Source organism: Carcharhinus amblyrhynchos, chromosome 6, assembly GCF_965287045.1.
Source record: "Carcharhinus amblyrhynchos chromosome 6, sCarAmb.v2.hapA, whole genome shotgun sequence".
NCBI lineage: Eukaryota > Metazoa > Chordata > Chondrichthyes > Carcharhiniformes > Carcharhinidae > Carcharhinus > Carcharhinus amblyrhynchos.
The window spans coordinates 81,217,224-81,233,338 of record NC_137329.1 but is presented as its reverse complement, the minus strand read 5'-3'; the positions used below and the strand labels follow the sequence as shown (position 1 = coordinate 81,233,338).

General features: G+C 42.8%; 1 protein-coding gene across 1 annotated transcript in view; it reads right to left on the bottom strand.

Moving 5' to 3' along the window:
- pot1 (protection of telomeres 1 homolog) overlaps nucleotides 1–16,115 on the bottom strand; it is a 333,590-nt gene that overhangs the window by 212,429 nt on the left and 105,046 nt on the right. The window contains exon 7 of the mRNA XM_080190783.1: nucleotides 10,332–10,446. Within this exon, the coding sequence (XP_080046909.1) occupies nucleotides 10,332–10,446 (115 nt within the window). The remainder of the gene's footprint in view (nucleotides 1–10,331; nucleotides 10,447–16,115) is intronic.

Here is a 16,115-nt window from a genome sequence, read left to right as displayed (position 1 = left end):
TGCAGATTATCTGTTCTGAGATACATCACGCCCGAGATTTGATTCAGGATGACATAGGTAGTTCTTCCTAAAAAAGCATAATGATAAATTCCACGACAGATGGAAGGAAATAATTACATAACAAGGGCAAACAGCAGCCTGTGAAATTGTGACAGGAACAGGGGGGTCTGGGGAACTGGTTTAATAAAACATCCCAGACTAATGAGCCCACAGAGCACAAATCGATCATGCTCATTAATTGTTTACAGGTTGATAACAGCAGCATTGAAAATATTTAGGATTTTATTCCTGTCTACCACATCCTGATCTCTCCTTCCTTTCCTCACCTCCCTTCAAGGTTGGCGACCGCTATATCATCACATTGTCGAACTACACCCTTCCCTCACTGCCTCGTATCTGACCAACAGCCATCCCACATTTTCTTTTCACTGCATGTGCTGATTGCAGAGTCTCATCTTCCTCACTCTCATCAGCCTCACCACTTGTCTGTTCTTTTGTGTTCGGTGAGGAACCCATTCAGCAGTCTCTCTCTTGCTTATGACCATGCTTGTCTGAAAACGCCCAATCTCGTCTGATCTCAGGAGTTGAGCAGACTCAGGCCCGGTTAGTACTTGGATGGGAAGCCATCTGAGAATACCAGGAGGACAGCACGGTGGCATGGTGGTTAGCACGGCTGCCTCACAGCGCAGGGACCTGGGTTCGATTCCCAGCACTGGCCAGTGGCATGCAGAATTAGGATTCGTTGTGAAGTCTGCACGTTCTCCCCGTGTCTGTGTGGGTTTCTTCTGTGTGTTCCAGTTTCTTCCCACTGTCCGAAAGATGTGCTGGTTAAGTGCATTGACCATGCTAACTTGTCCCTCAGTTTACCTGAACAGGCGACAGAGTGTGGCGACTAGGGAATTTTCACAGCAACTTCATTGCAGTGTTAATGTAAGACTACTTGAAAGGCTAATAAATAAAGTTTAAAACACTAATTGCCACTCCAATAGTACCTGCCACCAGAAGCTATCCAACACTGAGATGTAACTGAGATGGTTACAAGGTGATTCTGACAGTGGGTGGAGTGGAGTGGAGTGGGGAGAGTGGGGACGTAGGGAATCCACAACATTAAGAGGCTTTTATTCACACTGGTGAATAGATCCCTGCTTTTCATAGAATTCCTACAGTACAGAGAGGCTATTCAACCCATTGAGTCTGTACTGAATCTCTCTGATAGAGATCTCTCTTATCCAGGCCTTTTCCCCCACACTATTGCCATCACCCGACACATTTATCTTGGCTAATCCATTAACCTACACATCTTCAGGCCTAAGCAACAATTTAGCTTGGCCAATCCACCTAACCTCACATCTTTGGACTGTGGAAGGAAACCAGAGCACCCAGAGGAAACCTAGGCAGACACAGGGAGAACATGCAAACTCCACACAGACAGTGGCCCAAGGCTGGGAATTGAACCGAGGTCCCTAGCGCTGTGAGGTAACAGTGCGAACCACTTTGTCACCGTACCTTCCCTCTCCCAAGTCGTTCTTGTTTACTAAGATTCAAAACAATTGTCTAGACTCAGAATGAAGAAATCAAGCTCTGCATCAGCGAAACAAAAAACTTACTGAAAACAAATGAAGGAAAATTAGCCAAACTCAAACGTGCAATTCTGTCAATAGTTCTAATTAGTAAATGCATATGAGCCAGTTTTTGCTCACTACTCTATCAAGTACATGAAGGGGCCCAAATGAAATGACCGTATAGGCAAAAGTGAATCTTGCCCTCTGGCAATCATGATGGTACAGCGTCTCAGTGCCTCAGAATGTCTGGCTGCAACATTCTGCTGAATTTTACACATTCTTCTTTTTGTTACATCTTGCACTTTACTGAGAAAGACAAGCAGTCAATTCTCCTACAGGAAACACGCAACTAATGAGAACTGACTTGGGCACTGATTTTGCCCTCCAGGTTATGCCATGTTCAATCAGGACACGCCAACTTGAACGCAGCAGCTAATGTCACATTTGCCCCCATCCCTTCAGATCATTTCTTAGTCATTGGGAAATTTGAAAATCATAAAAAAAAAGCTTTCATGGATGGCGGTAAAATTAATCAAGTCCCAATCTGCTCATTTCAATCGTCTGTGATCTTTTATACAATAGGAGGAATTTTAACCTCTGAAACTGGGTGGGTTTGGGTTGAGTGGACAGTAAAAACGTCAAATCTTTAACTGCCCACCTGGTTTTAACAGAGGTGGCATGATAGACAGGCACCATACCATTCCCAGGAGCCAGCTCACTCGCATCATTATTTTACTGAGGCTACACACCTCAGATTTTAGCTCCATTTTAGTTTAACGCTGGCCTCAGGAATCCTGATGACTAAAGATAGCAAGGACTGCTGCCTGGAGCGGGGAAGTGCCTTTCTTACAATACTTGTGGACAAGAAATTGCATAACCAATCCTAATTCTGCATGCCACATTAAACTACCCACCCCAACACTCAGACACAGCCCCCACCCCAACAATCCATCCTTTCCTCCAAGTCACAATCTCCAGCCTTTCTGATCTCGCCTCCTCTGTGCTCTCCATTGACTATGATAACCAATTTTACCTTCCGACCCACTGGCCAGTGCTCTCCCCAAATCCCTCCTCCCCTTCTGATGTACAAAAACTCAAAAACCCATGGCCTTTTTGATCCGTGCCTTCCTCTCTCTTCTCCATTCCTGGCTCCTCTCTGATACCCAAGGCCTGCTCTTCCAACAGCCAAAAGTCTGACAACACCAGGTTTTAGTCCAACCTATTTATTTGATAATATTCTCACAAGCTTTCGAGGGGACAGCCTCTTCGTCAGGTGAATGGAGAGTTCTGGCCTCAGACAGAGCATATAAAGCACAGACAGTTTAGAGATTGCCCCCTCGAAAGCTTGTGAGAATATTATCAAATAAATAGGTTGGACTAAAACCTGGTGTTGTCAGACTTTTTACTGTGTTTACGCCAGTCCAACGCCGGCATACCCACATCATTCCAACAGCCAGCCAGTCTCCCAATCTACCTGCTTGAGACTGGGCAATGGAGGCAAAAAAAAAGTTCACCAGCATGACGCTGAGTTCATCAGAACGCATGTGTATGTGTGTGTGTGTGTGTGTGTCGGGGGGGGCGGTGGGGCTGTGTGTGGAGAGGTGTGAGAGAGACTTGACTCCCTGCAACATCAGGGTTATTGAGTAAGAGAATATGGTCTATCTTACCCTGTTTTTTTTCCTCTCTCTTAGTTCTAAAATCTTAATTATTCCTTTCCCTTGCTTCATTCTCTTTCGGGTTACTTGCTTCTCTTTTCTCTTTCGCTGCTTTCCTTTTAGGCAGGGAATAGTGGGTTTTATAGAGCCACCAATGTCTGCGGGTTGCATTTGGGGTGGGAATCAGAAAAAGTTTTCACGAGCTCACTCTCATCACTACATTCACTTATACCTCCCCACAGCATCTTTCACCTGCAATGTCTCATCCCCACCCCACCTCAAATTCCACTACTTCTGACTCACCATAGCTTGCCTTCCTTCCCAACACTAACCTTACTGGATCTCCTACAAACTATTTCCACAACCTCACCATCCTGTACATTCCCTTGCTCTGTTGTCACTTTCCTCATCCTTAATCTTCCAACTATGCCAGCATCCCTGAGGGCAGAGAGTAAGAAACCATAGTACCCTCCAGCCCACCACTTGAAAGCTGTACTTCTTCTCATCGGTTTCCCAATTCCACTTTATTTCTAACCAAGAAATCAAACGAAGGAGAGGGGGGCGCTGCAAAACTACCATTTTCTGCATTTATTTTCTTTCTCTGCCCCATTTGTGCTGACTTTGCTGTTAAAAAAAATGAGCTTAACAGCTATCTTCAGAATGCATCCTAATAAAAACTAATTTACCGTTGCATGACAAATGGAAGGTTCTTTCCCTCATCTCTCGCACTCTCTTGCTTATGGAACAGAAAACAAATCAGCGCCTTACCATTTCTGTCTCTCAACAATTCCCCTCATAATCTTGACTTGGAAACATTTTGCCATTCCTTCACCGTCACTGGCTGAAAATCCTGAAACTCCCTCCCTAACAGCACTGTGGGTGCGTCCACACCACAGCGACTGCAGCAGTTTAAGAAGGCAGACTCAGCATCACCTTCTGAAGGGCAATTAGGGATGGACAATGGATGCTGGCCTGGCCAGCGACACCCACAGCACATGAATGAGTTATTTTTAAATGAATTTTACCCCTCGAATGAAGTAATTTCAAAAGACTTTTGAACTTAAACTGCTAAGGACAAAGTGTACTCGCAGCTAGCATCATGAGAAATGCAGCAGAGCCTATGGGCAGGATTTTCTGGCTACGTTTGCCCCAAAACTGGAAAATCCCACCTGAGATCAAGGGACCTTTCCACGGTTCGTCCCTCGCCTGCTACAATTCCTGTGGCTGGTGGAAAGGAATATTCACTCTTTTGCGTTCAGATTCAACAACAGAATAAGTCTTTGTGACATGCTTTGCCTAAGTTGAAGTTGTGGACAAGAAACATTTAATAAAATGTTTTTAGTAATATACATTGTGATTTTTGGGAGGATTGATACCTGTAGCCAAAACAAACAGTTCTAAATCAGGATCACAATTTTACAGTCAGGCTTTAGCTTTGCCTCACGGTGCATGAAGATATCCGATGTACAAGGGTTCAATGAATGGCCTAACAGATTGCTATCTAAGAGATATGTCAGTGAAGAGCATCTGGTGTCTTACTTTCAACAGCAGATGGCAGATCACTACAATTTGCCTGTAAATGAAGATTAACAACATATTCACTTTTTAACACCTCAATTTCACTCAGGCAATGCTTCCCATTGATTAAACCTGCAATGAAAAGTGGATACAGACATACGGAGAACCGAAGCATCAACAGCTAATAGGTGCATAAAAGTCACTCAATTTCTTTAATTAGTAAAGTTGACCAACCTTGGAAAACTTTGGTCACAAAGCTTCAAGTGGACAAACACTCTGGAAATCATTTTTCTCAATTAACTCGACTCACAATTCACATCCACCCCAACAAATAAGTGGGACATTTCAAGAAATTTTGAGACAATTAAACCGTATCTCAATGAACAAACTGAAAGCTTTGTTTGAACAGTACAAGAATCGGGGGAAATCTTTCCCCTGGTTGGAGCCATGCCTGGCACAAAAGAAAATGGCTGTGGTTGTTGGAGTCTATATGGTCTTGGGAAAAATGACCAGGGCTAATAACTGGTAGATTTATGCAGAAGATCAGTATTCATGATAACAAACACATGATTCCAACATCATAAAAAGATGATATACATGGGACATGTTTGGCAATACAGGAAGAGTTCAACCAAAGATGAGGCAAAGATACAGGAATAGCAATAAGAACTCGAAAGCCAAACCAGGAACTGACGCAGACTCAGACCATATCGTCGTGAAAAATGGAAGCTGTACTTCAACTGAAAAAAATCTGAGGCAGAAAACTGTGGAATCTACAGAGACCGAGAGAAGTAAGTGAAGAATTTGCAAATGAAGTAAACAAAGCAATAGCTAGCAAAAACAAGGATGCCACCAAGACAAATGAGCAATGGAAACAGATTCAAGAGGGGCAGAACATCACAGCGTCTTTAGGAGTAAAGAATATCAAGACTGAAGGCAAGTTGAAATACAGATGCTTGAATAACGAGTTAAAAAGAGAAACAAAAAAGGCATGGGAATATTGGAGGAAAGAGCAGTATGATATACTCAAAGAATTAATGACAAAAGGTCGTGAACATAGTTCAATCCATCACGCAAACCAGCCTCCCATCCATTGACTTCAGTTTACACTTCCCTCACTCTTGGCAAAGCAGCCAAAATAACTAAGGACCCCACACACTCCAGTTGTTCTCTCTTCCATCAGGAAAAAGATACAAAAGTCTATGATCTAGTACCAACCAACTCAAGAACAGCTTCTTCCCTGCTGCCATCAGACTCTTGAATGAACCTGCCCTGTATTAAGGTGATCTTTCTCTACACCCTAGCTATGACTCTAAAACTACATTCTGCATCCTCTCCTTCACTAAGAACAGCATGCTTTGTCTGTATAGCGCACAAGAAACAATACTTTTTATTGTATAAACATGTGACAATAATAAATCAAATCTAAATCAAATCAATGATCAAAGAAGCATGTGACGACACAGATTCTGGCATTAAGATTGGGGAGAAATATAATGTCAGTGAGATTTGCAGATGACAAAACATTTTAGAATTACAAAGACTAGTAGATAGACAGGTAACAGCAGGCATGAACTTTGGAACGAAAATGAACATTGACAGAACCAAAGTGAAGGATACTGAACAATCACCAAGAAATATTCATACATTCATGGAAGGAAAGAAGTAGAAGAAGTGCCAGAACTCAAGTATTTAGGAAGCATAATATCTGCAGATGGAAGATGCAACAATGAACAAACACACTCATGGGAAAGGGCATATTTGGTAACTGCAAATCAGAAAGCTGAACAAACAACTTTAAAAGCAACTTGTAAAGATCTTGGTTTGTATGGATGAGAGACTTAGACCATTTGGAGAAGGCATCTTGCTAAGGAGCTCAAAAATGTGGATTTGGAGGAGAATGAAAAGGCTTGCTGGACAGAAAAATAATGCATGATGAAGTGCTGACAAATAAAGATATTTGCTGAACATAATTAGACAGAGACTGGATAAAGCACATCTTAAGAGGAAATTGATAACTAAGAAATGTCATGGAGGGAAGATTCCAAGAAAAAAAGAGGAAGGAAGGGAATATCAATGCAGGTTGGCCTGAAAATTGAAGGAAATTATTGATAAATGAAAAGACTAGCACAAGATAGAGAGATGTGCAAGAGGCCACAAGCCATGGACCTGCCTTTGGACAAAGCACACATGATAATGGTGATGACTGAAGACCAAGCTGCTTCATCAAGGAACTCCCTTACATCATAATATAAATGAGGGTGTTTATTGATGATTGCAATATTCAGTTCCATTCACAATTCTTCCTTTACCGAAGCAGCCCATGCTCGCATGCAGCAAAAACCTAAACAACATTTAGGCTTGAGAATGGCAAATACCATTTGTGTCACACACTCAGGTAATGATTACATCCTCTCTACTTTTAATGGCAGAACCGTTATTGAATTCTGCACCATTAATATTCTGGGAGCCACCATTCACCAGGAATTTAATGGGACCAGTCACATAAACAGTCTGGTTACAAGAGCAGGTCAGAGGTTTTCTGCATTGGAATCCTGTAGTAAGCAGCTTACCTCCGAGTTCCCAAAACTCACTCACTATCTAAAAGGCAGAAATCAGTAATGTGATGGAATATTCTCTATTTAGAATCATAGAATCCAACAATGCATAAGGAGGCCATTTGGTCCATCGAGTCTGTACCAACCACAATCCCACCTGGCTCTATCCCCATAACACCACGCATTTACCCTAGCTCGTGCCCCTGATACTAAGGGGTAATTTAGTATGGCCAATCCATAATCCATCCAATTGTACAGTAGGAGGAAACTGGAGCACCCAGAGAAAACCCACGCAGACACGGGAAAATGTACAAATTCCACACAGTGTCCCAAACCAGGAATCAAAACCGGGTCCCTGACGCTGTGAGGCAGCAGTGCTAACCATTGTACCACTGTATCACCCCAAATGAAAAGATTGGCATACAACGCTCAAGGAGCTCATGACCATCCAGGGCAAAGCAGTCCACTTGATGGGGGCCCTATCCACCACCTTAAACATTTATGCCCTCCACCATTGGCATACAGTGGCAACAAAGTACCATCAATGAGATATATTACAAAAAGTTACAAGGCATCTTCAATAGAACCTTCCAAGCTATGACTTCTACCACCTAGAAGAACAAGGGAATAAGCAAACGCATGGGAACACGATGACTTGCACATTCCTGTCAAAATCAAACACACCCTGACTTGGAATTATATCATTCCTTCACTGTCGCTGATCACAGTCGTGGAACTCTCTCTCTCTAATAGCACTGTAGATGTACCTACACCACATGGACTGCAGTGGCTGAAGAAGATGATTCATCATCACCTTCTCCAGGGCAATTAATGATTAGTAACAAATATTGATCTTGAGGACTGAGTTCTGAAGAGAACCCGAACTGTTTCTCTCTCCACAAATGCTGAAAGATCTGCTGAGCATTTCCAGCATTGTATCACCCTAACTTAACCAGCAATAACAGCAATTCTATCAAGCACTGCTAAACAGCAGTCAGTAATACCTACAAGATACATAAGAAATAGGAGCAGGAGTAGGCCATCTAGCCCTTCGAGCCTGCCCTGCCATTCAATAAGATCATGGCTGATCTGTCGTGGCTCAGTTCCACATTCCTGCCCTCTCCCCATAACCCTTAATCCCCTCTCTTATCAAAAACCCATCAACCGGCGTCTTAAATATATTTAGCGAGGTAGCCTCCACCACCTCAACGGGCAGAGAATTCCAGAGATTCACCACCCTTTGATTGAAGAAGTTCCTCCTCAACTCCATTCTAAACCGCCCCCCCTTTATCTTGAGGCTGTGCCCCCTCGTCCTACTATCCTTTCTGAGCGGGAAGAGTCTCTCCACCTCTATCCTATCCATCCCATTCATCATCTTATACGTCTCAATGAGATCTCCCCTCATTCTTCTAAACTCTAACGAGTACAAGCCTAGTTTATTCAGCCTCTCCTCATAGCTCAACCCCCTCAACTCCAGTATCAGCCTAGTAAACCTCCTCTGCACTCCCTCCAAGGCCAAAATATCCTTGCGTAAGTGCGGCGCCCAAAACTGCACACAGTACTCCAGCTGCGGCCTCACCAATGCCCTATACAGCCGCAGCAAGACCTCCCTACTTTTATATTCAATCCCCCTCGCTATGAAGGCCAGCATCCCATTAGCCTTCCTGACCACCTGCTGCACCTGCAAGCTGGGTTTTTGCGACTCATGCACAAGGACCCCGAGGTCCCTCCGCACCGTCGCCTGCTGCAGTTTTTCGCCACGTAAGTAATAGTCCTTCCTACCAAAGTGGACCATCTCGCACTTGCCAACATTAAATTCCATTTGTCAGTTCCTGGCCCATTCGCCCAGCCTATCTAGATCCTTCTGCAGACTCTCCACACCCTCCGCGCAATTTGCCGTTCCACCAATCTTGGTGTCATCAGCAAATTTCGACACCATACACTCGGTTCCCTCCTCCAGATCATCTATATAAATGGTAAATAGAAAGCAAATTTTATTTTTACTTTCAACCATAAATGTAACATGTTCCATCAAATCATTGAATATAGTTCAATTTATGTTACATGTTTCAATTATAATTAGTGCATATTTATTGTCATCTGTAATGGACACACTTTTATTTACCAGATAATCTTCATAAAAATAATATCCAAGATGGTAACAAGATGAAGAGGTTTCATTTATCATTAGCTGACTGGGAAAAATAGGGATTCTTCTCTTGACAACAGAGAAGGACATGTAGAGAGGAATTCAAAATGAGAAGGGATTTTGAAAATGTAAACAAAGAGAAACAGTTTTCATCGCATGATGAGTCAGTAACGAGAGGCTATTCATCAGAATGTGGGATGACTATTAAAAATGGTGCTGAAGCAGAATCCAAAACAGCTTCTCAAAGCAAAATAGATAAATCTTTGAAAGACAATAATTTGGAAGGCTATGAGATTAGAAGCAGGGTAATAGGATAAGTGGGCGGCTGATTCAGACAGCCTATACTGGTGTGATAGACTGTCACATTAAGGTTCATTCGTTGCTGGGTAATTCTTTGACCATGCACAACTTGTGTATATTTATTTACATAGTTTGAACGTAGATAATGTTGCACTTGGAACTCAGCAGCAGGAGTCGTCCGTTTGAGCTGTCAAGCCTCCTCCACCATTCAAACAGATTATGGCTGGTAATCTAGCTTTAAGACATTTTCGCCACTGTCTCCACATCCCTGGGAGCTATTAGCATCCAGAAATCTATCAATATCTGTCTTAAACATGTTCAGTGACTGAGCTTCTCTATGGGGTCTAGAATGCCATAGATTCACCAGCCTCTGAATGAAGAAATTCCTCCTTATCTCAGGCCTAACTAACTAAACTGCCCCTTATTCTGAGACTGTGTCCCTGATTCTAGACTCCTCAGCCAGGTGAAACACTCCACCTGGTAACACCCTGTAACAATTCTGTAAGTTTTAATGAGATTACCTCTCATTCTTTGAAATACTTGGCCTGTAACCTTTGACCATGTGTAAAACCGTATGTTCCTTCCATACCTGTTCCTTTGCTGCGATACGGAGGCTTGAAGAATTTCACAACACCATACACGTTCACAGTGACTCCATCTTTGATTTGATTTAGTGGCACGTACGTATAGTCCTGTATCCCAATCTAAAAGTGGCATCAAAAACAAAACACCAGTGACAACAGGGAATGTCTTACCGTACCACAGACTGAAATAACTCAGCACAATTCAATGATAAATGTAAATTTCAAAGAAGATCTTAGTTAAGAGGCTATTTGTTACATTCTCCTGTCAATATGGGATTACAAAGGTAACTCCATGGGAAATGTAAGCACCTTGCTTTGGACACAGCTGTTCATTACTGTTAGCGCAAAGACTGCACGAACCGACATAAAACCATATAATGAACCTCGAGTAGTGAGGTAATAAAAAGCTGGTCAAAGCCACCGATCAATACAAGGGAGAAAAAAAATATAAGGGCCCCTGACAGCCAAAGATGGAGGAAGGACTCGCTATTCGTTCTGTGTAATGTTCAAAACTTACACAGTGTTCAAAACTTATAAAGCAGTATATTTGTTTAAAACTTTAAAGTACCGCAAAATCTTTTGTTTACCTTTTTTAAATCATTAAGAGTTTTTTTTTAGAAATTGATCAACTCTCACTTGGAATTCTCAAAAAATAAAAACAACCCACAACTGAGCAATTAGCCTGACTTCATGTCTCTGTCCATTGACTTATCATGCACACAACATGTACTTGAAAGTACAGAAAGGTTCTTGGACAGACGCTTGAATCTTTCACAAACTAACAATGTACCTACCCGATACGGAGAATTTCTTAAAACCCTCTGTTAAAAAGAAAGATTTGCATTTATATAGCCCCTTTCACAGCCCCAAGCACCTTACAACAACTGAAGTACTTTTGAAATGCAGTCGCTGTTGTTATATGGAAATGGTGGCAATTTGCACACAGCCAGTTCCCAAAGCAATTTAGTGATCTGGTGTTAAGGGGCGAAAAAGATAAATATTGGCCAGAAAATCAGGGACTAACCATCTGCTCTAGTTCATATAATGCCCGGGGTCTTTTACATCCTATGAGGGGGAAGATGAGGCCTCAGTTTAATGTTCCATCCAAAGGATAGCACCTCCCTCTCCCAGAATGTCGGCCTGAATTCTGTGCTTATTGCTCAGGACTAGGTCTTCTGTCTCAGGAGAGAATGCTAATACTGAACCATGGCTGACCCTGTCCATAGTATGTTAAAAAAAATCTTGCCCGGCTTGAGAAATTACCAGCCTGCACTTCTTTCTAGAAGGTCTCAACATGCAGGACATAACCCACTGACGGAGAGCCAAACACATACAAAAGGCCAGATGAGAATATCTTTTGCTTCAGATCCCCTCAAAACAATGGCCCAACTCAGTGAGAGTGCAGACCCAACACAGCAGTTCACAACAAACTGTGTTAACCCTTGATCCGTGGCTTTGACTAGCTTTTTATTACCTTACCTCATGACGACCCTGAATTGGGCAACACTAATTTAACACACTTTGTCCACTAAATGTGTGTTAAAAAGAATTTCATTTTATTGTTTTCTCTATGAATACAAGAGTAATCTTGCTCCATTTTATCCTGACACTAAGGTTGCTTGATACTGCAAATTAATGAATCGCACTTGTGCCACACTTGTGCCTGGGGTGCACCATCGTTTGCACATATAGGAATTGGAAATAAAGTAGTGCTCTTAACAGATCAGGACATTGTCCATCCATCAACCTTTACAATATCATGGAATGAAAGCATTAGCAGCCCCCTAACTCAACAAGCAAACTTCACCTCTTGGATTACAAGGTTACTTTGCAAATCTGTTACAAGTTGTTGGTATTCTTATAGTTCCTCTTCAAAACACAAGAGCAAGTTCCCAACCACAATTGGAAGACTGACTGTAGGAGACGTGTTTATCCAATAGCTGGGGCTCAGAATAGGCATCAATTCAATAAAATTATCTTTCTGATCGAAATTGCTTGAAGCAACCCTCTTTGCAGATCAGAATTGAATGGTAAGTTAAGTACATTGTAATAAACATTCAAAATATACCACACTGAAGTTGAAGGCACAATGGGACAGTTTTTAAAATGCAGCCTTAGGACAGACTAGAGCTATTGCACAACAGGGTGCAAAGCAACTGACACACGTCTACAGACTCAAGATGGTCTTAACATCTCCCTGCTGTGGTGCACTTGGGGAATCGAATTTGGATTCAACACAAAGATTTTCCTGCCATTTTAGTACTGCCGCATTTCAAATTCACTTGACATTCATGGATGCCTGGTAATATAACAGCAGTCATACATCTAACCAGGTCAATCTAATTTAATGGCAGTGTTTCATTCAAACCTACTGCAATGTTTTTAAGCTTTGCTCCTGCTTTGGGATATCAGTTTAGGCTTGAAGCTGATCTCCAATATTTTTCAGCCAAATCAATCAGACCTTTCACTGAATATTCAAGTTTCACTGCTGTGGAATTTGCAGGAAGTTTGGAATCAGTGCTTGCAATGCCAGAGTTGGGGCCATGATTGACAAGCGCCATGCACTCATAACTACTCAATATTCAACACATTGCAGGTTGCACCTTTCAATATAGTTGCCTTTCTGTCATCTTTTTAGCAAGGGCCGCCAATTCGCTCATATTTGTGGAGAATTCTCACATAAAAGGTCGCAATGTGCCTCTAATCCCTTGTATTTATCTTGCAGCATATCATAGGAGAGTGAGGCACCGTGAGACTATGGAAACACAGCCAGCCAAGAATCCATAGCAATGGAGAAACATCATCTTTGAAAATGATAAACTCTACAGTGATAATAGACATCTTTCTTTAGCACACTGAATAGCGGATTAGCTTTGCCGCCCCCAGCTTTCTCTCCTCTTTCACTTGCAAATCCACAGCCAGATGGGTTGTGAAGGCAAAAAGAGAAATACAGAGAAAGGGTTACAGAAATAGAGTGCTAGGTGCCTCACGACTGAAAAGCTCACAGCTAGAATTTGTCCACTTCATGACACCTCTGCTCAAGATCCTCAGTGGGGTGCACTGGAATGTTACTTACTTGTTATTGTATTTGTTACAAATTTACTCCATTGATTTAGCTGCAAAAGGAGCAATTGCATAAATTATCCACCCATTTTTCTGTAAAAGTTCAGTTTGATCAGATGCATGACGTTTTGCTCACTTAGTTTTCTTTGCTTAGCCACTATGGCTAGCTGGGAGCTTTGTCTTTTCATTTGCCTTCTTCAGTCTTAAGTGATGCTTGTGAACAGTGGTTGCAGTGAGCAGCAATTCCCCTGCAACTACTTCAACACACGCAACAAATACTTGGCTTGAAGAAGAGGTGCGAGTGACGTGCTTATGGATCAGATCCAGTGTTCATTCAACACACAGCAGAACAAGCTGTATTCTCTCAGTGCAAGCAACAATGCATTCATTAAAGCATTGATGCCAAACATAAAGCACTGCAGGTGCTTGACACCTGAAATAAAAACAGAGAATGCTGGGAATACTCCCTAGCACATCGAGCATCATCTTTGGGGACAGAAACAGAGTTAGTGTTTTGTGTCATTGACCTTTCACCAGGATAGAGTAGCTGCATTTTGGATTTGCAATTCAGAGGCTGGAATTTTACCATCCTGCCCACCACAGGAATTGGAGTAGGTGAGGGGCGGACTATAGAAAGGTCTATTGACCACGCATGGGATTTTACAGTTTCTGAATGAGCGCAGCCGTAAAATCCCGCTCTAATCATGGTGTGATATTGCAGAGAAAAAGACCATTCAGGTCATCGTGCTTCTCAAAGTTAAGTTAGTTTATTTATCAGTCACAAATAGGCTTACATTCGCACAGCAATGAAGTTACTGTGAAAATCTCCTAGTTGCCACACTCCGGCGCCTGTTCGGGGACACAGGGAAAATTTAGCATGGCCAACGCACCTAACCAGCATGTCTTTCGGACTGTGGAGGAAATCAGAGCATCCAAAGGAAATCCACACAGACACAGGGAGAATGTACAAACTCCGTGCAGACAGTGACTCATGCCAGGAATTGAACCCAGGTCCCTGGCGCAGTGAGGCAGCAGTGCCAACCATTGTGCCACCATGCCACCCACAGCCAACATTTTGAATAAACAATCCAATTAGTTCCTGTCCCCTGCTCTTGCCCTAAGACCTCCTCATTTATTTATAGATCCAATTTAGATCATTATTACTCAATCTGCTTTTGCCACACTGCACTCCACATTGGATTAAATTGCTGCATGAAAACAATGCTCTTCATCTCACCCCAGTTCCTCTGCCAACGAGTTTAGAGAGTTTGGATTAAATCTGTGTCACTAAGTTACTGACTCGCCTGCCAGCAGAACTAATTAACTGACTGGAAGAACGAGGAGTGAGTTCGCTGTAAAAGCAAACATCTTTAAGGGGATAGGCAGGGTCAAAGCTGAGAAAATGTTTCCCACTGGAGAAAACAGAGTCACAATAAGTGATCACTTATTTAGCACCGAGATGAGGAGGCATTTCTTCACTCAAACGGTGTGCACCTTTGGAATTCTTGACTGCAAAAGTTTATAGATGCTCAGTCATTAGATATACTCAAGACAGAGCAAAGAACAAAGAACAACACAGCACGGGAAACAGGCCCTTTGGCCCAACGAGCCCGCGCCGCCATCTTAACAATGTGTTTTTTCCTCCTCCACCCTTGACCCATGTCTATGCTTACGGTACCCCCATTGGAAACCAGATTAAGGGGAGAATAATTTAGGGACAATTTGTTACACCAATCAGCCTAAGAGCACATCTTTGGGGTGTGGGAGGAAATCGGAGCACCTGGAGGAAACCCACGCAACCACAGCGAGAATGCACAAACTCCCACAGACACAGGCCCAAATCCATGTATCTGCACAGCTAGCAGTGATAGTCACTGAGCTGTTGTGGTGCCCATCTGCTGGTCCAGTTATAAGCATACACAAATGACGCAAAGTACTAGGCCACTCTCAAAACATCCAAGAGCAGCCCACGCACGACCCACTCTGTGCATGCCCCTCATTAGACAACAAGGTGGACCGATGCACCTGCGGAGTAAAAGAGACAAAACATCAACACATGTAGCATTAGATTTCCAGGAATGTCCCAAGGCTCTGATCCTTATTTGAAAGGGTCTCCTATAACCCTCCATCCTTGTTTCACTCATGTGCCTATCTAAGTAAACCTTAAACAAGTCCAGCGTGCCTGCCTCCACCACCTTACTTGGTAGTGCATTCCGTACCCCCACGACCCTCTGTATGAAAAACCTCCCTCTAGCATCCAAATTATACTTCTCCCCCCTCACCCTAAGCTCGTGGCCCCTCGTGATATTTGTCTCTAATCTAGGAAAAAGCCTGCCACTGTTTACTCTATCTATACCCTTCATTATTTTATACACCTCTATCCGATCCCCCCCTTAATCTCCATCTTTCTAAGGAAAAGAGCCCCAGTTTACCCAATCTTTCCTCATAACCCAGTCCTTCCATACCAGGCAGCATCCTGGTAAACCTCCTCTGTACTCTCTCCAGGGTCTCCACGTCCTTCCGGTAGTAAGGTGACCAGAACTGGACGCAGTACTCCAAATGCGGTCTAACCAACGTTCTGTACAACGGTAGCATTAGACGCCAGCTCTTGTACTCTATACCCCTTCCTATAAAGGCTAGCATACCATAAGCCTTGATCAATTTTTGGGTACTCAGGTAATTAAGGGATGTGGGGAAAATATGGCCTAGTCTAGTTCCTATTCTTA